The sequence below is a fragment of the Schistocerca gregaria genome, chromosome 11 (genome assembly GCF_023897955.1).
Source record: "Schistocerca gregaria isolate iqSchGreg1 chromosome 11, iqSchGreg1.2, whole genome shotgun sequence".
In the NCBI taxonomy this organism is placed as follows: domain Eukaryota; kingdom Metazoa; phylum Arthropoda; class Insecta; order Orthoptera; family Acrididae; genus Schistocerca; species Schistocerca gregaria.
Window position 1 is genome coordinate 24,403,473 of NC_064930.1, and position 26,056 is coordinate 24,429,528.

Consider the following 26,056-nt stretch of genomic DNA (forward strand, 5'->3'; position numbering starts at 1 on the left):
AATATTACGTGCTGCTTCTGTTATTCCCGAATGGACTGTCAGTGACACTGATTTACTTACTCTACACTGACTGACATATGGAATAGTAGGACAGTATATTCTACTTTGATTTTGTTTATATTCATCTTATATCCTCCTTTCAAGGCGCTGTGCATTCCGTTCAACATGGTCTTCCATGTCCTTCACTGTCTCTGACAGAATTAAAAAGCAAAATGAGGACATTCGGGTGATGTTGAGGGAATTAGATTAGGAAATGAGACACTTAAAGTAGTAAAAGGGTTTTGCTATTTGGGGAGCAAAATAACTGATGGTGGTAGAGGTAGAGAGGATACAAAATGTAGACTGGTAATGGCAAGGAAAGCGTTTTGAAGAAGAGAAATTTGTTAACATCGAGTATAGATTTAAGTGTCAAGAAGTCGTTTCTGAAAGTATTTGTATGGAGCGTAGCCATGTATGGAAGTGAAATGTGGACGATAAATAGTTTGGACGAGAAGAGAATAGAAGCTTTCGAAATGTGGTGCTACAGAAGAATGCTGAAGATTGGATGGGTAGATCACATAACTAATGAGGAGGTATTGAATAGAATTGGGGAGAAGAGAAGTTTGTGGCACAACTTGACAAGAAGAAGGGACCGGTTGGTAGGACATGTTCTGAGGCATCAAGGGATCACAAATTTAGCATGTAGGGCAGCGTGGAGGGTAAAAATCGTAGAGGGAGACCAAAAGATGAATACACTAAGCAGTTTCAAAAGGATGTGGGGTGCAGTAGTTACTTGGAGATGAAGAAGCTTGCACAGGATAGAGTAGCAGGGGGAGCTGCATCAAACCAGTCTCTGGACTGAAGACAACAAAAACGACAACAACAACAACAACATTAAATTCTACTTTACACAACTGTCGACACTTTCTGGTGAGCTGAGCATTGTACTGTTTATCACTCCTGCTGTGTAGTGTCTCTCTCTTGGTTCCGTGATCTGTCGTGACTTTTAAAATATAGATGAGAATGACTGATTGAATAAATGGAAATTCTACCGTACTTAGTCCTGAACGTTTTTTATATTATGTAAATTGAAGGTAGAGGGGTGGGTGTGGAGAAAGAAAGGGGAAGGGAAGAAGTCCTCAATTTCAGCTGCATCGACATTTTCTGTGACGAGTGAAAATGATAGGCGGACCTAGATTTGAACACGGGATCTCCTGCTTAAGAGGCAGTTGCGTTAAGCACCCCCTGCACTCACTGTTTTACTACAATAGTCAGTCGCGGCACGCCCCTTGGCCGAGCCACATTCGCACCTACTGCCACCTGTCTGCAGTCCATGCCTGTCCCCCCCTTGCTCGGTACTTTGATTCCCACAGGATTTCAAACGTGATTGCACATTCGTACCGAAGGTGGTGGATTTGTAGCCCGTCGAGGCGAATCGGTTATGTGAATCGTGAATTCCTTCCCTTTTCTTTCCTCCACCCTCCTCTGCCTTTGTCTACATAATGTGTCACAGCTGCAGATTTCATGCATTGTCTGTTCTTTTGGATGTGTCCAAAAGGAGAGATTCCACAGATTCATATAATTTTTTTATATTTCGCATTTGGATTTAGCCCCGTGTCTAATGAGGAAGCCAGCTCAGTACTGACACACAATCTCGAGATCTGCAGAATCGGCATCATTACGTCACCAAAATAGGACACATATTTCATTGCGTGACTTTTGTCGTACGTATAGTAGAGAGGGAACTGTCTAAAGTTGAAACTCGGTTTAATACTATCACTACCTCTCAAGTGTCCAACTTAGCACATAGGGTCCTGCATCTGACGCCTCTGAAGGCTGATAGTCCACTGCCCTGAGACTGATATCACTGTAGCTTTGAACTGAACTTACTGCACCTTTGTGAACTCTTGCGGGTGATCGCTTTCTCACTGTCATGTCCAAACATTATTGGACCATTCCGTGTCGAGTGGTCCAATTTCGGAAAAAGTTCCTGCGAACCGCCACAGATTTTAATGAAATTTTGCCTGAACAATCACGCGTGTTCCTAGTAAACAATGATAAAGTTTCACTGTTATTACATCAATAGTTCCGGAGATATACTCATTTGCTTGACCCTGTAGTACAGCTATCGACAGTGCAGCTGTGAGTTTTCAGCGACTTCGAGACATAATCTCTCTCGCAATATTTTCTTGAAAGATACAAAACTAGACCATATTTTATAACTTTTTGTGCTCTCTTGAGAGAAATAATAATAAAAAAAGATTTCTCAATATATTTTTGCACAGGGATAATTTGAAGTCAAGTCAGCTGAACAAATGTTAAGTTTAGATTTTTATATCTCCAGAAATAATTGTGGGATAAACTTGAAACCTCACACATAATAACTTACCAGTATAAGGTCTTAGAATATAAAATTTAATTCTTCTACTGCTTTCCAATAGTTCACAAATTGAGGGCAATATTGATGATTTTTCTAAAGACAGTCATCACAGTTACCAGTTTTAACTCTTCTCAACTTTTTCTTGTCGGGTGGTATCGAGAGTCTCGTTTACAGTTGGAATATGATCTCCTTGCACATGTTACGGCAGTAGCAGCAATTATTTAGCACACACCAGGGTTTGCCAACCACGTACAAAAGTGTGTGTTGTAGATGCACCTTGTGTGGTGTCTTCTGCACAGACATAGACATAATCCCTGGTAGGAAATAGAAGTTCTGTGACTCCATGACAGCTCTATGATGTATGAGGCCTGATCAGAAAAGACTGAAACAGATTTATTTTTTTTCACACACATGTGACACACAGACTAAAAAGTGCTGCCAGCTATAGACATTATACACAAAAACTTGCTCTTTTCAAATACACACACACACACACACACACACACACACACACACACACACACACACACACACACAAATATAGTTTCACTGGTTTGCAACTCCCACAATGTGAATGTAAACAAACCAACATATACAAACACTGTGGCAGTGTGCAATGAGAGAGAGTTTAAGAAAGTGACGTGTAAATATTGCAGGGTAGGAAATACTGCAGAATGCCAAAAGCTGCCAAGTGCAAATGTGAAATGAAGCCTTTCAACTCCAGCAGCTGCTAGCAAGGAGGAGGGAGCAGAACATGTAAAGAAACACCATAAGTAACTTGCAGACCAACTTTATAAAGAAAACACTGTGTTTAACGTAAAACAATCAAAAATGTACAAACGTATGCATCCAGTTTACAGAATAACCACGGAAGATGCTTTATAAATGAAAGCGAAATGTGTCAGGTGTAGTTCTTTTTAATTAGACTGCAATCAGATCAAGATGGATAACCTATGCTAAAAGATTTTAACAGCTGCTGTGGAAGACGGCTGTGAAAAAAAAGGCTATTCTGCAAAGTTGTTATCACGTCCAGCCTCGGACGCCATTTCAAACATAAAATCATCTCCAGGCAACTAGTGACCACAAGATAAATATATCCACAGGAGTTGCAGATTTGGGTTTCTACATTATTAATGGAGTTGTATTAATGCTACTTCAGATAAACATAGGTAGATCTTAATATTACATTGTGAACAAATGTCTTCATAAAGATGTCATGCCTAAAACATTGTGAAAAACTGGCAGTCAGTGTTTAAATTCTGTGTGAAAGCAGTGACACAGGTCGTTGATGTACAGACCTGAGAGAGCACTCGACATAGGGGAATACTGGGGTGTACACTAATAATATCTCCCCTCCCTGTTTCTTCGGCATAAACACAACAACACTGGCACACTGGCCAGGTAATAAGTTTGTTGTGCACACCTATTGACTTTACTCTGATAATTTCTCCTCGATTATCTAAAATAAGTGATTTTGTAGCCATCGAGCATGACATTTTTTATGGTGTTGTTAATGATTCTATTGTTCCTGGCCTGTTTGGAGCCACTTTAGTCCCACGGACACATTGGACATTGCACTACCTCAGTCAGCCTGTGTGCCCACCCACGGTCATTCTGCACGTCTTACTTCAAGTCTGTGCTTGTTTCTACGTTATAAGCACACACTGGAGAATTCTGTGGTCCTAGTGAACAACAAAATCGTACGTCACTGGGCAGAATCTATATACTGGTACTGTGTTTTGAGGATCAATAATATGAAACATATTCTGAGCATTTCATAATCATAATTGGAAAAGGGCACAGGCCATCCCCGTTTTCAAGAAGGGACGTCGAACAGATGTGCAGAACTATAGACCTGTAATGTCGATCAGTTGTAGAATTTTGGAACACGTATTATGTTCGAGTATAATGACTTTTCTGGAGACTAGAAATCTACTCTGTAGGAATCAGCATGGGTTTCGAAAAAGACGGTCGTGTGAAACACAGCTCGCGCTATTCATCCACGAGACTCGGAGGGCCATAGACGCGGGTTCACAGGTAGATGCCATGTTTCTTGACTTCCGCAAGGTATTAGATACAGTTCCCCACAGTCGTTTAATGAACAAAATAAGAGCATATGGACTATCATATCAGACCAACTGTGTGATTGGATTGAAGAGTTCCTAGATAACAGAATGCAGCATGTCATTCTCAATGGAGAGAAGTCTTCTGAAGTAAGAGTGATTTCAGGTGTGCCGCAGGGGAGTGTTGTAGGACTGTTACTATTCACAATATACATACATGACCTAGTGGATGACATCGGAAGTTCACTGAGTCTTTTTGCAGATGATGCTGTGGTGTATCGAGAGGTTGTAACGATGGAAAATTGTACTGAAATGCAGGAGGATCTGCAGCGAATTGACGCATGGTGCAGGGAATGGCAATTGAATCTCAATGTAGACAAGTGTAATGTGCTGCGAATACATAGAAAGATAGATCCCTTATCATTTAGCTACAAAGTAGCAGGTCAGCAACTGGGAGCAGTTAATTCCATAAATTATCTGGGAGTACACATTAGGAGTGATTTAAAGTGGAATGATCATATAAACTTGATCGTCGGTAAAGCAGATGCCAAACTGAGATTTATTGGAAGAATCCTAAGGAAATGCAATCCAGAAACAAAGGAAGTAGGTTACAGTATGCTTGTTCGCCCACTGCTTGAATACTGCTCAGCAGTGTGGGATCCGTACCAGATAGGGTTGATAGATGAGGTAGAGAAGATCCAACGGAGAGCAGCGCGCTTCATTACAGGATCATTTAGCAATTGTGAAAGCGTTACGGAGATGATAGATAAACTCCAATGGAAGACTCTGCAGGAGAGACGCTCAGTAGCTCGCTACGGGCTTTTGTTGAAGTTTCGAGAACATACCTTCATCGAAGACTCGAACAGTATATTGCTCTCTCCTACGTATATCTCACGAAGAGACCGTGAGGATAAAATCAGAGAGATTAGAGCCCACACAGAAGCATACCGACAATCTTTCTTTCCACGAACAATACGAGACTGGAATAGAACCAATAGAGGTACTCAGGGTATCCTCCGCCACACACCGTCAGGTGGCCTGCGGAGTATGGTTGTAGATGTAGATATTTATTATTTTATGTTCATGAATGCTACATACAAGTGCTCAGTAAATCAAAATGTAATTTGTGAACTATATCTTACAACTAACAACATTTTATTTATACAATCATTTAATTGGATAGATAAAAAATCTACTCACCAAGCGGTGGCAGAACACACACATAAAAGACTGTTGTGATTGGTGAGATTTCAGAGCCAGGGACCCCTTCTTCAGGCAGAAGAGTTGAAGGCGAAGGAAGAAGGGTACAGGAAAAGGACTGGAGAGGTTTATGAAAAGGGGTAGATTGTGTAAAAGTCAACCAGGACTGTGGGTCAGGGGAGACTCACTGTACAGAATGAGAAGGAAAGTTTTTCCCTTCACGTAAACATGCGTTCAGTGGTGTTTTTGGAAACATTCAATGTATGTCGGTAAGTTGCATGTCCGAGATTGTGTGTTAATTTTTTTCCCCACACTTTTGCGAGCATAAGCGGCATTCTGCCATTGGGTCCTGGTTCTGTAGCATGGGCTGCACCTTTTGCTGGTAATGCTCTTCTGCCTCTCGTACTCTTTCAGCAAGCGCTTAGGCTTGCAGCTGAAAGGTCTTGCCAAGTTTGGATCCAGGATACGCGAGTGCTTGGACAAGAGTTTCTTTGAAATCTTTGCTGCCAATTTTTCTTGTTGTGTACTTAATTGTACAAATGCAGAACATTTACAATGGATGTAGAAGTGATGAAATGGAAGACAAGTCTCTTGTACCATTTGACAGATCTTTATATATATGATACATATGAGGCCATAGTCATGGGTGACTGGAATTCGACAGTAGGAAAAGGAAGAGAAGGAAACGTAGTAGGTGAATATTGATTGGGGCTAAGAAATGAAAGAGGAAGCCACCTGGTAGAATTTTGCACAGAGCATAACTGAACCATAGCTAAATCTTGGTTCAAGAATCATGAAAGAAGGTTTTATACATGGAAGAACCGTGGAGATACTAGAATGTTTCAGATAGATTATATAATGGTAAGACAGAGATTTTGGAACCAGACTCAGATGGAAACAAAGTTCTAAGCAATGAACGGAAAGCAGAAAGGTGGAAGGAGTATATAGAGGGTCTATACAGGGGCCGTGTTCTTGAGGACTATATTATGGAAATGGAAGAGGAGGTAGATGAAGATGAAATGGGAGATATGATACTGTGTGAAGAGTTTGAGAGAGCACTGAGAGACCTGGGTCTAAACAAGGCCCCAGGAGTAGACAACATTCCATTGGAGCTACTGACGGCCTTGGGATAGCCAGTCCTGACAAAGCTCTACCATCTGGTGAGCAAGATGTATGAGACAGGCGAAATACCCTCAGACTTCAAGAAGAATATAATAATTCCAATCCCAAAGAAAGCAAGTGTTGACAGATGTGAAAATTACCGAACTATCAGTTTAAAAAGTCACCATTGCAAAATACTAATGTGAATTCTTTGCAGACAAATGGAAAAACTAGTAGAAGCGGACCTTGGGGAAGATCAGTTTGGATTCTGTAGAAATATTGGAACACTTGAGGCAATACTGACCTTACGACTTATCTTAAAAGAAAGATTAAGAAAAGGCAAACCAACATTTCTAGCATTTGTAGACTTAGAGAAAGCTTTTGATAATATTGACTGGAATACTCTCTTTCAAATTCTGAAGGTGGCAGGGGTAAAATACAGGGAGCGAAAGGCTATTTACAATTTGTACAGAAACCAGATGGCAGTTATAAGAGTCGAGGGACATGAAAGGGAAGCATTGGTTGGGAAGGGAGTGAGACAGGGTTGTAGCCTCTCCACGTTGCTATTCAATCTGTATATTCACCAAGCAGTAAAGGAAACAAAAGAAAAGTTCAGAGTAGGTATTAAAATCCATGGAGAAGAAATAAAAACTTTGACGTTTGCCGATGACATTGTAATTCTGTCAGACTTCAGAGGACTTGGAAGAGCAGCTGAACGGAATGGACAGTGTCTTGAAAGGAGGGTATAAGATGAACATCAACAAAAACAAAACGAGGATAATGGAATGTAGTCAAATTAAGTCGGGTGATGCTGAGGGGTTAAATTAGGAAATGAGACACACAAAGTAGTAAAGGAGTTTTGCTATTTGGGGAGCAAAATAACTGATGATGGTCAAAGTAGAGAGGATATAAAATGTAGACTGGCAATGAGAAGGAAAGCGTTTCTTAAGAAGAGAAATTTGTTAACATCGAGATTAGATTTAAGTGTCAGGAAGTTGTTTCTGAAACTATTTGTATGGAGTGTAGCCATGTATGGAAGTGAAACATGGACGATAAATAGTTTGGACAAGAAGAGAATAGAAGCTTTCAAACTGTGGTGCTACAGAAGATTGTTGAAGATTAGATGGGTAGATCACATAACTAATGAGGAAGTATTGAATAGGATTGGGGAGAAGAGAAGTTTGTAGCACAACTTGACCGGAAGAAGGGATCGGTTGGTTGGACATGTTCTGAGGCATCAAGGGATCACGAATTTAGTACTGGAGGGCAGTGTGGAGGGTAAAAATCGTAGAGGGAGACCGAGAGATGGATACACCAAGCACATTCAGAAGGATGTAGGCTGCAGTAGGTACTGGGAGATGAAGAAGCTTGCACAGGACAAAGAAGCATGGCGAGCTGCATCAAACCAGTCTCAGGACTGAAGACCACAACAATAACAACAACAACAACAACAACAACATGAGGCCGTCTGATCGAAGAGGTCAGTAAAGACTTTTCCTTTCTTATACTTGGTAACCGTAGTGGGCTTACTTGTTTCTTTTTGTTTTTGTTTTGTACTGAGCATTATCATGTCTCGTTTATCCTTCCACTTCAGGACTACATTTTTGCCTCGGCGGCATCGGGGGATTATTCTTTCTATTTGCATGAATGTACCTAACAAATGTGTCTCTCGCTGGGTTATCCTTTTAGATGTGAAACACTAGTGTGCTAGTTATCGATATACAGTTACTACCTAAGAGTCAGGCCCGTAATTCTGTTGCCACCCTCTGAGCAAGAGATATATCATCTGTTCTTTCCTTGCATTGAAGAGTTCAAATGAACAAGTATAACTTCCACTAACAGAAAGCTTGAAAACCTTAATTCCATATTTATGTCTTTTTTTTTAGGGATGTATTGTCAAAAGTAAATACATTCAGAAAATGGTGCATTGCTTTTGCTTATACAAAACTGCTCCTTGTGTAGTGCAGGATTCCTTGAATTTCTTCCCCAGGATATCCACAAATTGTGAGATTATGATAAGCCTGTTCTTCTGGATCTCTTTATTGCTATTACTTGATAAGTGCAATATCGAAAGTAACATTTCAAATCTCTTAAGATTCATTATTTTTGGAATTCCATTTTAATGCATTCTTTTTTCGGATTGTTAGTACCTCAGTTTGGGAAACTGCAAAATCCCCGTCCAGACACTAATCACCAAGATGTTGTACATTTAATCAGTATTGGTGTCGAACCATTTTGATAGCCGTTGATTTGGAGTTCTGGTGGCAGCAGTTTTTTCTGCAGCAAACCTATTGATCTCTTCAGCTAACAACAATATAATATTATCATCAATAAAGTCTTGAAAATTAGAGATGGGAGGTAGTCCTTGAAGCTTTTGGATGAACACCAGTGTCTGGAGAGGAGAAAGTAAAATTAATTCTGTCCCCTGATATAGGTTCCCTTTTGTCTTCATCTGAAAGATTCACAAGAGGATCATCATCATCATTAGGCTCAGTAGTTGATCCTGTGTTGACATCATCATCATCCTCAGAAGTCAAACTGGAACTGTCATCAGGTGAAACATTCGGGTATTCAGCGGAGTCATTGGAGAAGCCTGTGGCATCATCTTCAAAAAAATTTGTCGAAATTTCAGTGGTTTCTGCATCTGAGAGCCCTCTGCTACCCATTTTAGTTCAAAATCTGAAATGAAATGAATGTGTTAAACTAGAAACCAAAATATCCACAGCTGATAATTTGGTTCCACAATGCAAAATTAATTCCACTTACCATGTGACCACAGGTGGAAATGTAAACAAATACATAAAAAAAATAACAAAGTCTGAATAACGAAGGATATCACATTCAATAAAAAATAATCGGTTTGTATCGAATACAGGGATTTAAATGTTGGTGCAGCATATCCGATGACCGAATGCAGCAAGGTGTTTAATGTGTTAAAATCCATAAATATAATTTTCTTCCAGTAACTGCTACATTATTTAAATGGTTAATAATAATGTAACACAACACAATTGATTTTTCTTGTTTTCAGTCTACTAAAGAGTTCATATGATAAGGTGGCTATTATTACGACTTATGCTTCACAATATAGGTTGATTAGTTACACATGCTCCAAGTGCTGTGACAGAAGTTTCACACAGAACTGACATTTGTCAGACTAGTGGAGATCTTCACTTTTTAACTGCATAAATTACAAGGCAGAAAAGTATATTACAGTTACCTTTTGGATATTAACATAAAAAATAGAAAAAAATGAAAGATACAGTAAGCAGTAAAGTATATTTGTTTAACTGTTTAACTGAAAGCCGTATGGTTAAATATTGCAAAATAATGGTACTTCTTATGTGATGGAAATTTTAATATTCTTAGGGATTCCCCAAACGATGCCAAGAATGTTCTATATAGTGAAATTTTCTAATTGGAATACTGAATAAACTAAGGGATAAGTTCAGTACAAGTATACATTTTTTGAAATAGAGAAGTCAGAACTACATACTTTTGTCTCAGGATGAAATATTGGGGAAGCTAGAACTTTGCATATGAATCATTTTAGGAATCTTTTAAAAAAAAGTAAAATCGTAGCTTGAAAGAAGAAAATGAGGAATGAGCTGTGGCAGTCTTAAAATCAAACAATTTTTAGCGGTGGTGCCATTTCGAAGAGTACATAGTTTGCAGGTACACAATGTGATCAAAAGTATCTATTCACCAGGCTGAAAATAACTTAAAAGTTCATGCCCCCTCCCCATTGGCAATGCTGGGATTCGATATGGTGTTGGCCCACCCTTAGCATTGATGATAGCTTCCACTCTTTCAGGCATACGTTCAATCAGGTGCTGGAAGGTTTCTTGGGGAATGACAGACCATTCTTCACGGAGTGCTGCACTGAGAAGAGGGATCGATGTTGGTCGGTGAGGTCTGGCACAAAGTCGGCGTTTCAAAACATCCCAAAGGTGTTCTAAAGGATTCAGGTCAGGATTCTGCGCAGGCTAATCTATTACAGGGATGTTACTGTCGTGAAACCACTCCGTCACAGGCCCTGCATTATGAACAGGTGCTCAATCGCGTTGAAAGATGAAATGGCCATCCCCGGCTTGCTCTTCAACAGTGTGAAGCAAGAAGAGGCTTAAAACATCAATGTAGGCCTGTGCTGCAGTAGTGCTACGCAAAACAGCAAGGGGAGTAAGCCCCCTCCATCAAAAACACGACCACACTATAACACCACTGCCTCCAAATTTTACTGTTGGCACTACACACGCTGGCAGATGATGTTCATTGGGCATTCTCCATACTCACACAATGTTTTCCCACTGTTCAGCCTTCCAATGTTTACGCTCCTGACACCAAGTGAGGCATCGTTTGGAATTTACTGGCATCGTTTGGAATTTACTGGCTTGATGTGTGGTTTTAAGAGCAGCTGCTCGACCATGAAATCTAAGTTTTCTCATCTCCCACCTAACTGTCATAGTACTTGCAGTGGATCCTGATGCAGTTTGGAATTCATGTGGAATGGTCTGGATAGATGTCTGCCTATTACACGTTAGAACCGCCTTCAACTCTAAGCAGTCTCTGTCAGTCAACAAACGATGTCGGCCTGTACGCTTTTGAGCTGTATGTGTCCCTTCACATTTCCATTTCACTGTAACATCAGAAACAGTGGATCTAGGGCTGTTTATGAGTGTGAAAAGCTCACGTACAGATGTATGACACAAGTGACACCCGATCACCTGACCACATTCGATGTCCTTGAGTTCCGTGGAGCACACCATTCTGCTGTCTCACGACGACTAATGAGAACTGAGATCGCTGACTGATATGGAGTACCTGGCAGTAGGTGGCAGCACAATGAACCTGATATGAAAAACATATATTTTTGGGGGTGTCTGGATACTTTTGATCACATAGTGTATAATAAATTATGAATATTTTTTTGAGTAAAATGTTTCCGTATGATCCACTTGCATACTGTCATCAGCAGGCTTTAAATTGTATTATGAATTATAAAGTGCAGTGAAATATTGCACAAATAAGAAATTCGTAATTTTGCTTTCACATGCTATATGGATTATTAATGAAAAGAGATGATAAAGTTGAAAAAAAATATTGGGCTGGGGAGTACAAAAACAAGTAGGGTAATCTCACATTGTCCTGCTACACCATGCCTGAAATGCAGAAAGAAACACATTTGTGTGAAGATGGTGAATTATAATTCACATAACTGCACTGACATATTTTTACAAATATTTAGCCAATGTCATTTGTTCAGAAAAGGGAGGGTTGTTACCCCTGGTATTTAGAGCACTACGCTAGCAGCTAATATTTATGAATGAGACAACTCTATTCTTTGCCTGCTTCAACAGAAAATCGTCACAAATTTCACCACATATAAAAAAAACTGTAATGTTGTTTCTTGTTTGCAGGGATTTGAGTTTGTGGCAGTGAAGCAGGAGCTACTGGAGGACACAGCGGCCGAGGGACAGGAGGCGGTACAGGTATGAAATATAGTTTGTGTCCTCTGTGTTTTTCCAAGTATTTCACCATCAGATGTCAGTAGAGAGAATCCTTTGTGTGTGTAGTCAACCACATATTAAAATTTCTTCCCATTCCATTCACATATGGAGCACTATAATAATGACTGTTTAAATGCTTTCGTGTGCACTGTAATTAGTTTAATCTCGTTTTTACGGTCTCCGTGCGACTGACATGTACGGGGCTGTAATACCGTATTTTGTGGACTAGAAGATGCACTTTTATCTTAGAAAAATTGCCACCAAAATTCAGGTGTATCTTATACTAAAAATCAACATAAAAATGTCCAGTGCTCAATTTAAAATTCCCGCCAGTCTTAAAAATGGCCACATTTTCGATGCCGCGGGAAACCTATCTCCATGTGGCAACAGTGGATTCAACTGGCAGCAGCAGTCGCACTAATGCGACGAACATCCGTGGTGGGGAGTTGCAAGCTTGCTAACACACTCTCCCTCCCACCTCCCCCTCCCCCCTCCCCCTAAATTACAAACCAGAACACTGTCTAGGCTATGGTGCAGTGTGCAGTGACGATGAACTTTAGCTGAAAGTGATTTGTATTATCGGTAACAGGGGCTATAAATTGAAAGTAATAGCATATGCTGAACAACGTGGGAATGGAACAGCTGAGCGGCATTTCGGCCATCCACAAACAGGAAAAAACAATTCGTGATTGGCAGTAAAGAAGAGCTGAACAAAATGGAGAAGATTAAATGTTCAAATAGAGAACTGAATGCAAAATGGCCAAAACTAGAAAATAACGTATTGAAATGAATTCGAGAACACTGTAGAAATTCCGTTGGAATTAATACAAAAATGATACAAAAACACTCTCGTAAGCTACCGCTGCAGTGGAACTCGACAGATTTTAGTGGAGTCGGGCGGTGCTACAGGTTTACGAAGTGTCGTGTACTTAGTGTTGCAAACCAAAACCAAAATGCCACAAAACTATGATGAGAAAATATTATCTATCCACCATTTTATTATTCAACATATAAAGAGATCCAGTATTGAACTATGGCCGACAGAGAATATGGATGGATCTCCCCTGACATTTGATGTGCGGAGTAACAGAACTGTTGCCATGAAAGATGTTAAAACTGCAACTGTAAAAGCAAGTGGACATGAAAAAATGCACTACACTGTTGTCCTCTCATGTTGTGCTGACTGTACTAAACTTAACACAATGATCATTTTGTAGTTCAGAACAGTTCCAAAGCCTTCTGAAATACTGCCAGGTGGTGGTGTTCGTGCACACAAGGGTCGGCTGGACGAAGCTGGTATGAAATTATGGATTAAGTGTGTGTGGGAGAGAAGGAAAGGTGCTGGAGCTTGCTGTGATTCTGGGAGGATGTATTTCACAAGCGCAACGTTTCGATGTCTGGGTAAATAAACTATTTAAGGTGTGTGTGAGACAGGAATGGAACAAATGATGATGGGTGAAACCCAACATGAATTCATGCTAGAGGGAACTTTAAAATGACCTCCAATCAAGCAAGTGTGTCAGTGGATAAAACAGTTGTGGTAGAGTGAGAGAAGACATTGTTAAATGTCTTTAAAGAAGTGTGGCATCTGTAATGCTCTTGATGGCAGTGAAGACCATCTTGTACAGGGTGTCCCACTCAAACCTCCTTGATTTCAAAGAAACAGGAAAAAACCACAATAATTGTCTATGAAAAATGCACCACATTGTAGAGTATCTCAAAGAATTTATTAATTTATCTATATGTGAACCATTTGTGGCATGAAGAATATCCAGTCTGTATTCAGTTTCTTGCCACGTTCTTTGTAGCATTTCCTCTTTTATTATTGCAATCGTATTAGTGATATGATGTCACAATGTAGGAATGTTGTCCAATTTGGTCGCATACACGCGGTCCTTCACGAATCCCCACATGAAGAAATAAAGTGGCGTAATGTCGGCTGAATGTGGAGGCCTTGAACATTATAAAATACTGTTCCTTTCCATTTCATTCATTTTAAGTATTTTAGAAAATGAGTAATTTTAAGTTGGCATATCTTTTTCACTTTCAGCAATAGAATATTTATTAGCACCTATAGCAGTAATATAAATTTACAGTTAAATGTTTAACTTCTGTGATAAATGTTGTATAATAAGACAGAGTGACTTCCAGTGCAAGACACAGATACCAATTAACAATTGCAACCTGTTTAGTACAAGTCATTTACAATATTCATTTATTTACACACTGATTAAATATTGATCACAGAGAATGACCACAAAACTGTGATATATTCTCCCTTAGAAACTGTAGGAAGCTGTGTTGCTCTGATCCCTGTCGGTCTGACTTGAAACAGAAATGAAATAACCGTTTTGTAAATATTTTCAAATTACGATTGGAAGGTTCATTGTTGCTAAAATATATTCGTAACTGCTAAATGTTGAATAAAGATTGCTGCTGTGACCTACTGCACAATCTGAAATCCGAAATCGAAATGAAGAGGAAAACGAAGCTTCCAGAAGGGGTGATTTTGCTTCACAGTAATGGCCACCATCGTACGGCTGTGAAAACGATCGAGTGCATCTCTGTTGTGGGCTGCTGAAGCACCCACTGTGCAGAGCCTACCTGGCCCCAGGCCGGGGCTTAAGAACTCACCGATTTCAAGTGTGCGCACATGCAGTGTGGTGGGGAGCGAGGAAAATGTGCTTACACCGTTCAGTTGTGGCTACACGGGAGAAGCATCAGCTGTGAAATAGGAGAGGATCAGTTTCGAGCAGCGGTGCCCTCCGACAGTGGCAGTGGCGAGACGACATTCTATCACACCGATTTTTATTGTTTTTACACGAAAAGATTGCTTTGCAAAATGTTTAATGTATCACAAGATGCTGAATATTTGGAGGAAGTGCAATGTACAAAAGCGCGATGTGTCTTACCGTGTTAAACAATAAGGAAATGGAAAATACAAGGAACCTGAATGTGTATAAGAGGCTTTAAAACTTAAAAGGAAGCTCCCTGGAGAGGAAGAAGGAGGGGAAGAAAAATAGTACCATTTGGATGTCCTGCTTTCAGGAAAGCCCTTGTGCCTCTTCACGAATGGTGTCTTAAGAAAAGAATACTCGGTAGTAGCAGCTGAATACGTACTTGCGATGCAGATACGACAGATTTGTGTGGTGCCTTTATCGGTCATAACAGTCACGTGTCCCACAGGCCGTGCCTGATGACGTCCTCCGTCTACATCGATACTCCACCTTACAGCACTTGGCGGAGGGTATCCCGTACCACTGGTAGTCGTTTCCCGTCCTGTTTCACTCGCAGTGTAACGCCGTTTGTCACTTAGAACAGTAACACAGTCTTCGTCTTCTGTGCTACGGTCGACCGTCCTCTGTCCGCTGTCGCGGCAGACTGAAATGGCGGACTCGCGACAGAAGTGACTAACTCGTAACGCTATCCGGCATAATTTCTATGAACTGCACAAAGTTTAATGCACAATTTGAAAGCTATTGCCTGAATAGTATACTTGTAGGATGAAAATTCAATCGGGTGACTTATCGTGTGTCGCCTTGTATGTGGATTTATACCGGTCATTGAAAAAGTTCAGATATTGGCTTTATTCCTGGCACATAAGTGACAGCAGAGCAGTAACTACGTATGCGACCTTAATTGGCAACTGTGACTGACAGCTCTGCATTGGACTAGCCGGTTTTGAGCAGGCAGTATGAAGTAGTGCATCAGAGGTGTCACAAATTGCAGAGAGTGCAGAGTTTGTCCTGAACACCTCAACTTTTGAACAAAGGGACTATGCGTGGACTTGTGCCACAACTCGATTCGGATGCAAAATGCGGACAGTTCTTTCCTAGGAAAAAAAATCATCACGGGCGACAAGGCCCAGTTTTCTGTGTGAGCCTACAACAGAAGTCGTAGTGCAGAAATTAATGTGAAGGGCTAACAGTTTGATGACAGCCGACATTTGAGCCAGTGTGCTTCGAGAATTGAATGACATTTTAAGCGAGAACTTTTCTGATGCTTTCACACAACCATTGTGCATGTTGAACTCAAGTGAAGGGATACTGCATAGAACACCTGAAGCATTAAAACAACCATCTTAACTTTTCTGTATTTTTTATTAATTCTGTCTCGAAACTTTTTGGACTGACTGGCTTTTGAAGGGCAATACATGACACCTTTTCAGTTATCTGCTGTTTTGTTTTCTTTATAATGCTGGAAACTCTCTCTCATATGTTTGTGTTGTTATTTCTGCACAGTAATAGGCTTTATCTTTCTCCAGGTACTGTAAAGCATAAATCATTTTTTGGTTTGTGAGATTTACTTCTTTTTGTAGGACAGAAAATAGGAAAAAAAATCAGTGTTTCATGTAACAGTCTTCACTGATAATTTGAGCAGGCTGTGATTGGAAAATGCAGTTTGTACAAAGTTTCTGTGACACTAGCTACGTTATAATTTCAGAAGGTGTTAAACTCCTCATTTATGTGTGAGAGCTTGTCTTCATTAGTGGCATTTATTATTTGCTATGTTCCATACAAAATATGAAATTCTTTAATCATTTTTTAATGCAGCACCTTTTGTCACAGGAATCTGAATATATTACTGTGAAGAAAGAGGAACCGTTTCATGACGACGGGCGTCACGGAGAGCCAGATCCTGCACAGGTAGTGAGGACCTCACATTCACAGATGGTTTTCTTTTAGTTATTATTTATTTCTCTATTTGACAATTATGAAAAAGATAGATTGCTACTCACTGTAAAGATGACGCGTTGAGTTGTAGACACATACAACAAAGAGACTTTTATGTACTGAGCTTTCAGCTAAAGGAAAGGAAAACAAATATACATTCACACAAGCAGGCACAAGTCATGATCACGCCTGCTCTCTCCGGCCAGAGTGCAACTGTTGTTTTGAACAAAAGCAGCAGTCTGGAGTGTTACAGGAAAGTGGGAGGGATAGCAGGGTATGGGTGTAGGGAGAGGGGTGGAACATGCAGGGTCTAAAAGGTGGCAGGACAAAGTGCGAGGAGCAGAGATGGGAAAAGACCGATGGTTGTGTTAGCAGAGAGAAGAGACAGCAGGAGGGTACATGCATTGGGAGGAGGTGATAGGACAGAGGTGGGGGAGCCTGTTGGGTGGAGGGTAAGGTGACAGTAGGTTACTCTAGGTTGAGGCTGGGATCATTCCTATAGCAGACAATATATTGTTAAGATAACTCCCATCTATGCAGTTCAGGACATCTGGTGGTGTAGGGAAGGATTCAAATGGCCTGGGTTGTGAAGCAGTCATTGAAATCCACCAATCCAGCGTGTTTTGTTCAGCCGCATGTAGTGCCGAGGTGGTACCCTTTGCAAAAAGCAAGAGAGAGGGGTGTGCCTGCCTGTGTGTGTGTGTGTGTGTGTGTGTGTGTGTGTGTGTGTGTGTGTGTTTGTTTTTAACTTTCTTTTCGGAAGGAGGCTTTGGCCAAAAGCTCAGTATTAACAGTATTTTCCTTGTGCCCGGCTGCAACTTGATGTATTGTCCTTATGGTGAGCAGCAATCTGTCCTTTTCATAACTACCCGTGTTCCAATCTGTACTTTTGACTGTTTGATTTCTCAGCTTAAGGTACGATTCCAGAGTGCCAACAAAACCTAGCATTGATCTTTAATCACACTTTATCTGCACGTGTAGCTCGTTAGGCTCAAATCGAGATTATTCTGATCCACAGGAGAACATTACTGAGGTGATGTAGAAATTGTACTGGAAGACACTGCAAACTATATGCTAAGTGTCCTGTGAAAGGCTACTCACAAAACTTGGACAACCAGTGTTAACCCTTCCAGATTCACAGTCGGACTGTGTCCGACATTGTAACTTGTTGCTGTACACTAGTGAACCAAAACATTGTGACAGTAGCTCACCCCAACACCGGATGCCACCTGGTGTGTTGTGGGCAAGTGACACACTAAGAAAAGTGTGTAAGATATGAGCTCCAAATGGGAAAATCCATTGAGGTAAGTGACTTCGACAAGGGGCAGACTATTATTACACAGAGCTCTTGGACGAGTATCTCGAAAACGCCAAAGCTTGTCGAAAGTTTGTGCGCTACCGTCACGATCGTCTACAGAAAGAGGTCGGAGGACACTAGATGCCAAATGGTTTGGAGTCGATGACTTTTCACAGAATGTGGTGCTCGCAGGCACGTGTGCTCTGTGAAGTAGGGTAGACAGTGATCTGTGCCAGATGAGGAAAATGCTGGTGCACTTACAAGTTTTTCAGAGCACACAGTTCGTCGTACGTCGTCTAACGTGGAGCTCCACGGCAGAGCACGACATGTCGACCTGACGACATGGTCAGTTAAGATTGCAGTGGGCACGTGACCATCGGGATTAGACAGGCGATCGGTGGAAACTTGTTGGCTCTGCGTGAATCACATTTTTGCTACACGAGGTCGACACCGTCTTCACAAATACCATCGTCGAGGTGAATGGCAACTCGAAATGAGCGGCACACCACAGACGTGGGCTTGGGATGGTGGGAGCAGTATTATGCTACGAGAGACGTTCTCCTGCGCTTGTGCGGGCCTGTAGTACTAATCGAAGCCACACCGATTGTTGCGAATCACTTGCACCCATACGTGCGTGAAGTCTCCCTCGACAGCAATATCACCGTTCGGCAATATAATTGTCTGTGTCTGGGAGCCACAGCCATGCTGCAGTGATTTGAGGAGGACTGTAGCGAACTCGTATTGGCACCTGTGGCCAAATTTGCCCGATGTAAGTCCTACAGAAACCGTTTGGGTTGCTATCAGGTGCCATCACCACATACACAAATTGTTGGCCCATTATTTGCGTGAATTACGTCACCTGTGCGTAGACATCTAATGCCACATACCTCCAAAACCCTACCGAGAAAATGTCGGATCCGTAATATGCAGAATCGGTCATGTATTTTGTTCGAAAAACAAAGAAGCTATTAAGTAGGTGCTTATAATGTTTTGACTCATCAGAGTTGCTCTGATGTTGGACGATGTCTGACACATTTCCGTTATTGTAAAATAAATAAGAGCTGAGCAGAATGCAGTGGATAGAAAAATTTGATTGCAAAGGATTAAGTGAGGAAAGTAGAAACACACTTCTGGCCCATTTATATTATTCCCATAGTGACCAAGAAGATAATAGTAGACACACAACAGTATACACACAGTCATTTCTAAAAATTATTTAACCTCTACTCTATATGCAGTTGGAACAGGAAGAAACCCAGTACTCGGTACAGTGGGAAATGCCCTTTGTGATGCAATTCACATTGGTTTTCCAGAGTGCATATGCAGATGACGTAAAAGTTTGTAGTTAGAAAACATGAATACTAATGTAAATTTTTCAGGTCAAATAACATTTTCACATTCACCAATAAATTATTTATTTACATCTTCAGTAGTAGTATAAATTAACAGTTAATATGTGCTTTTGCTGCGATTAGTGTTAAGTGATACAGTTAATATGTGCTTTTGCTGAGATTAGTATTAAGTGATGCAACTGACGGCTTTCCGGTAAGATATACAAATACCCATTAATTAGTACCATATGTTCAGTACAAGTCACGGACAATATTCTTTTCTTATTTCACAGTTATTCATTGTGTAAATAACGATAAAAGGGAATAACATAATTGTAGTACCTTTCCCCAAGCAGCACCTGGGAAAGCGATACATTCTGTTCAAAATATCGGTTTAGGGTTCTGGAACTCCCACCGTACAAATGTGACACGGTTCCGGGTGAGTTCCACCTTCTCGATCTGACACGGCAGCACCTCTGTGAATGAAAGTTTTTGCCATACGACGAAGTTGTGGAGGCGGTGTGAGAGTGGATGTGCATGATGCCACAGAGCTGCTTATGGGATGGGTTTGGGAAACTTTGGGAAGGTTGGCTGAACTGCATGGAGGTTAAGGGGGACTGAGAGAGCAAATGGTACTTGCAGTGTTGTATTCTCAATAGCGTATTGCCTTATTTAGTGAACCAGTACAAAAAGAAAAGTTCCTGTGGCACCGCAAGGAACTGTACGAATACTCCATACCAAAAAGCATCCCTCAGTACCACACTCTGGTGACATTTCCACAAAAATCTCTCCATCCCCCTCCCAAACTTCCACTATCGGCAGGAACAGCAATGTAGTTCCCTCGAATGGTGGTCGTCTTCAAAAACTGGGCTTGCCGTTTTCTTGTGAGATACCTTATGAAACGTAGTTGAAGGGCCATGTGGAATAGGTTCCTATATATGTGAGTGGCTCGAAGACTTCTCGAGCAAAAGAACACGGCAGATTGTCGTGGAAGGTGTGTGTCTGTGAGAGGTGAGGGTGTCGTCAGGAGTGCCCAAGAGAGCTGTGACGGTTCTTCGTACCCGTAAACGATCTGACGGGAAGGGTGAGTAGTGACTTGCCACTGTGTGTTGACGACGCCATGGTGTACAGCAGAGTGTCATCATTGAGTGACTGTAGGAGGCTGCAGGATGATGTGGACAGTACTTCTGTTTGGTGTGATGAGTGGCAGCTTGCTCTAAATGTGGAAGAATATAAGATAATGAGGGTGAGTAGGAAATACAATTTTGTAATCTACAAATAGAGTATTAATGTTTTCTGGTTGAAATACTCATGTCAGTTAAATATCTAGGCACAGTGTTGCAGAGCAGTGCGAGATAGAACCGAAATTTGAGGTTGATGGTGCAGGTCAGTATGACCACAACGTAACACTACTGCCTCAGAGTTTTACTGTTGGCACTGCATATGCTAGCAGACGATGTTTACTGGGCATTCACCGTACTCACACCCTGCCATCGGATAGCCACATTGTGTACCGTGATTCGTCACTCCACACAACGGTTTTCCACTGTTCAATTGTCCAATGTCGATTCTCCTTACACCGAGCGAGGCGTCGTTTGGCATTTACCGGCATGATGTGTGGCTTATGAGGAGCTTCTCACCTCCTGCCGAACTGTCATATTTCTTACAGTGGATCCTGTGCAGTTTGGAATTCCTGTGTGCTGATCTCGGATAAATGTCTGCCTATTACACATTATGACCCTCTTGGACTGTCACAGTCTCTGTCGGCCAAAAAACAAGGTCAGCCTGTACGCTTTTGTGTTGTACGTGTCCCTTCACATACCCATTTCACTATCACATCGGAAAAAGTGGACCTAGGGATGTTTAGGAGTGTGACAATCTCGCGTACATACGTATGACACAAGTGACACCCAATCACCTGACCACGTTCGAGGTCGGTGAGTTCCACGGAGTGCCCCATTCTGCTCTCCCACAATGTCTAATGACTACTGCGGTTGCTGATATGGAGTACCTGGCAGTATGTGCCAGTACAATGCACCAATATGAAAAACTTATATTTTTGGGGATGTCCGGATACTTTTGATTACATAGTGTACATCTGTTTTATTTCCAAGTACAAGATGCATATTAAAAAACTGTACCCCCTTCCTTAATAGAGCAGATTTCTCATAGTTAAAAAAGTTTTTAGTGAAAATAGTGTTTGTTTATATTAATATATGGTCCAGTGACTTTAATATGACCACGATCTGTGTTCGTCAGCCTGCAATAACCACTCATAGTCAGCAGATGACAGTGCTACCCGTGGAGGGCGTGTGAAGTGTGTCGTTTGGCATTTTCGAAATAGCTATGTTGGTAAACCATTTGTGTGCTGACCCGGTTAAAGCATGCTGTGCACGGTAAGACGGCACTACTGAAAGCCAGTGCTGGGGCAGCTGTGCCGCACCAGTGGCCACAGATGACAGGGATGTACTTTGGCTGCGGAGGTGTGCACGGGCGAATAGATGTGCGACTGTTGAGCTACTGACTGCCCAGTTGAACCGTGGGGCTGACAACTCTGTTGTCCGCAGCTCACCGTCTAGGAGCCAGCGTTGTTGCCTCTGGGTCACAAGGTCCCAGGTTCGATTCCTGGTCCATCATCATCATCATGTAGTGGTTAATAAAAAAGAAAAGGTTGAAAATCTGGGAAAAAATTGTGACTAAAAAGGTTTTTTTTTAAAATCATTAATGACTGTGAAAAAAAAAGGAAAGAATGAAATGCAAATCGGACTTCGTATTACAGAAAAGTTATCGGACTTCGTGATTCGGAAAAGCTATTGTTGGGGTGGTCCTTGTGGCATTTCTGAGCAAAAGTCAAACCAATTTCCACTACAAAAATTGTTTGAAAAAAGACAGAGAATAACAAATGTGACTAACAGGGGGAAATGGCGTAGATAAGAGTTCATTCTTTACCACATTAACGTGTCTTCTTTCGCACGGCGTCCAGGTCTTCAAAAATCTCCTACTTCATTTTTGCGTGAAAAGCGTGCTCCGAAATCTTGCAATAAGTTTCATCGTCCAGGAATTTCTAATGTACACAAAACTGTCTCAATATTAAATACAATTTATTTTACATTGCTTCGCTGCTCCAAATGTCGTCATAACTTCCACAATATGTCTACACATTAATAATTTTTTTTGTCATACCATCAGATCACGTCTGCATTAATCTTCCACTCTCAAGAGACAATAAAGAAATGGATAGGAAAAAAAAGTTAAAATTTTAGTATTTTCTCTGCCGTCAAGCGCTTGTACCGCTGCGACTGTATAATTTATGCCTGAGGGAATGAGTGTAGCGCAGCTAAATTCAAAGTCCCGCTACAATCATCATCATCATCTGTGAGAGTGACTAGATTGGAGTGTGAGAAGAAAATGGATTGTGTGAAAATTGGGACTTTGTACAGATGCTGATGATTGCGCAGTTGAGCGCCCCACAAACCAAACGTCATAATCGACACAAACTGTGTCTCCTCGATTACCGTTTATCAAATGGTGCCACGTATGGGCCTCCACAAAAGGCACCTGGTCCGCGCACCAATCCTGACTGCTGTCGATCAGCAACGAAGACTGGAATTTACACACCAGTACCACAACTGGATGTCCAGTGAGTGGTGAAATGTATCCTTTTCAGATGAGCAAAGGTTTATGCTCCGACAGGTAGATAGCAGACACCCTGCAACAATCGTGAGAAGTGTTCGGGCCAGAGAGGGAGGGTTACGGTTCTCGTGGTGTTCCCTACGTGGTCTGTCATTCTGGAAGGCAGAATGGATCGACACGAGTGTGTGATGTTACAAAATAAAAGTGATGTTATTCAATGGAAAAGTTGGAATTTGAGATTTCTCTTACTGTTTTATCGATCACAATTGGCGTAAGAATCATGGATTGACCATTGTCATAAAATATTGCATCATGAAATGTGAATAGTTTTTACTTGCAGTTTTGCGTGGCTTGAGGCAGTCGCAGCTATCGTGCTATTGATTAAGAAATTGCATTATCGTCTTTCTAATTACTTCATGATCGTAGATACGATCATACTTGGTCGTGAAGTTATTGTTACGACAAAGCAATATCCCAAGGGACCAGAAAGTTGTTAAGGGCGCAAAAACAACTGTAACATCACACAAAAGGGAAATTCAATATTAAAGCTGATGCAAGATGACTATAAAACATTTTTCTTTTTATCAATGTGACACACACATTGGACTGCTGATCTTGGTGTCTGTAATCTTAGCAAAATGCATAATTAAAATGAAAATAATACTGAGGAGATGATAGGAATGAGCACTGCTAAATGGTTCAGTATTCCCAGAACAAATATTTATTATAACTAAAACGTAAAACGTACCGTAAGCTTAGTACTACAATGACGGTAGATTATGACGTCCGTTTCATCTCCATTGAGTGCTCTTTTATGTAGCCATTGTCCTTTTGAGTCGCTCATGCGTCGTCACGATAAGTTATAACAGTTCTTCTTACACTTCACTCAAACTTAGACAGAACACGTTTTCATTTATTTAGTAAAAAAATTATCAGACCGCCACAAATCTGCGTCCGTATTACTTAAGAAAAACAGTACGAGTCTTTAGCGCTCAAGGCTTCATTTGTTTTCCAGCGAACAAAATAGTGAAGTATCGCATATCTATCGGTATTTTTCTGTTTATATTGCCGCTCAAGGACGATGAATTCATTATTTGGAAAATTCAACCGGCACTATGCAACGCCGTATTATACATTAATCATTATTTATAAACAAGTATTTGCCTTCTGGCTGAAAGTATTAACTACTCGTATTTGCTGTTTTAATGAAGTCAAAAATAGCGAATATCACAGGGGCTATGTCCACTCCTGCGTGCAGTCTGTTTTTCCTCGGCACAATGGCATCTACCAGCAGGACAATATATAGTGTCAAATAGGTTACAGCATACATGCGTGGCTCGGAGACCACCAAGACGAGTTTAGTGTATTTGTCTGGCCACCAAACTCCCCGGATTTTAACCCAATCGAGAATCGGCAGGACTGTCTGTATCGGGCTGTTTGCACTGTGGACCCCGAGTCGAGAGACCCGACGCAACTGGGCACGGCACTGGAGTCAGCAGTGGCACACGTCCCTGTCTGCACCTTCCAGAACCTCGTCGGCTCTTCCTGCATTTCTCTCAGTAGTTCATGCTGCAGGGGCTGGTCACGTTAATGCGACTGGACAGTGCATATGCACAATGTCTCAGTGTTGTATAGCATAAAACATCTATTATTTCAGATATTAGACCTCTAGGCGTAGTGAACGCATTATTGTGGCTGAGATAGACACGAAGCCCACACCTACCACAGTAGTACAAGTTTATATGCCAACTAGCTGCGCAGATGACGAAGAGATAAAAGAAATTATTCAGGTAGTGAAGGGAGACAGAAATTTAATAGTCGTGGGTGACTGGAATTTGGTTGTCGGAAAAGGAAGAGAAGGAAACGTAGTAGGTGAATATGGATTGGGGCAAAGAAATGAAAGAGGAAGCTGCCTGGTAGAATAAAACAGAGCATAACTTAATCATAGCTAACACTTGGTTCAAGAATCATGAAAGATAGTTGTATACATGGAAGAACCCTGGAGATACTAAAAGGTATCACATAGATTGTATAATGGTAAGACAGAGATTTAGGAACCAGGTTTTAAATTGTTAGACATTTCCAGGGGCAGATGTGGACTCTGACTACAATCTATTGGTTATGAACTGTAGATTAAAACTGAAGGATCTGCAAAAAGGTGGTAATTTAAGGAGATGGGACCTAGATAAACTGACTAAACCAGAGGTTGTACAGATTTTTAGGGAGAGCGTAAGGGAACAAATGGCAGGAATGGGGGAAAGAAATACAGTAGAAGACGAATGGGTAGATTTGAGGGATCTAGTAGTGAAGGCAGCAAAGGAGCGAGTAGGTAAAAAGACGAGGGCTAGTAGAAATCCTTGGGTAACAGAAGAGATATTGATTTTAATTGATAAAGAGGAGAAAATATAAATATGCATTAAATGAAGTGGGAAGAAGTAATAAAAACGTCTCAAAAACGAGATCGACAGGAAGTGCAAAATGGCTAAGCAGGGATGGCTAGAGGGCAAATGTAAGGATGTAGAGGCTTATCTCACTAGGGGCAAGATAGATATTGCCTACAGGAAAATTAAAGAGACCTTTGGAGATAAGAGAACCACGTGTATGAATATCAAGAGCTCAGATGGCAACCCAGTTCTAAGCAAAGAAGGGAAGGCAGAAAGGTGGAAGGAGAATATATAGGGTCTATACAAGGGTGATGTACTTAAGGACAATAGTTTGGAAATGGAAGACAATGTACGTGATAGACTTGGGACTTGACTGAAGACCTGACAAAACATTACCATCTGGTGAGCAAGATGCATGAGACAGGCGAAATGCCTGAGACTTCTAGAAGAATACAGTAATTCCAATCTCAAAGAAAACAGGTGTTGACAGATGTGAAAATTACCGAAC

At 41.1% G+C, this 26,056-nt stretch overlaps 1 protein-coding gene across 7 annotated transcripts in view; it reads left to right on the forward strand.

The window, feature by feature from the left end:
* The window catches only part of LOC126295422 (uncharacterized), a 179,271-nt gene that overhangs the window by 116,196 nt on the left and 37,019 nt on the right, over positions 1–26,056 (forward strand). For all 7 annotated transcript variants that reach the window (XM_049987903.1, XM_049987900.1, XM_049987905.1 and 4 more), the window contains 2 exons: positions 12,141–12,212; positions 16,799–16,876. In XM_049987903.1, the coding sequence (XP_049843860.1) occupies positions 12,141–12,212; positions 16,799–16,876 (150 nt within the window). The remainder of the gene's footprint in view (positions 1–12,140; positions 12,213–16,798; positions 16,877–26,056) is intronic.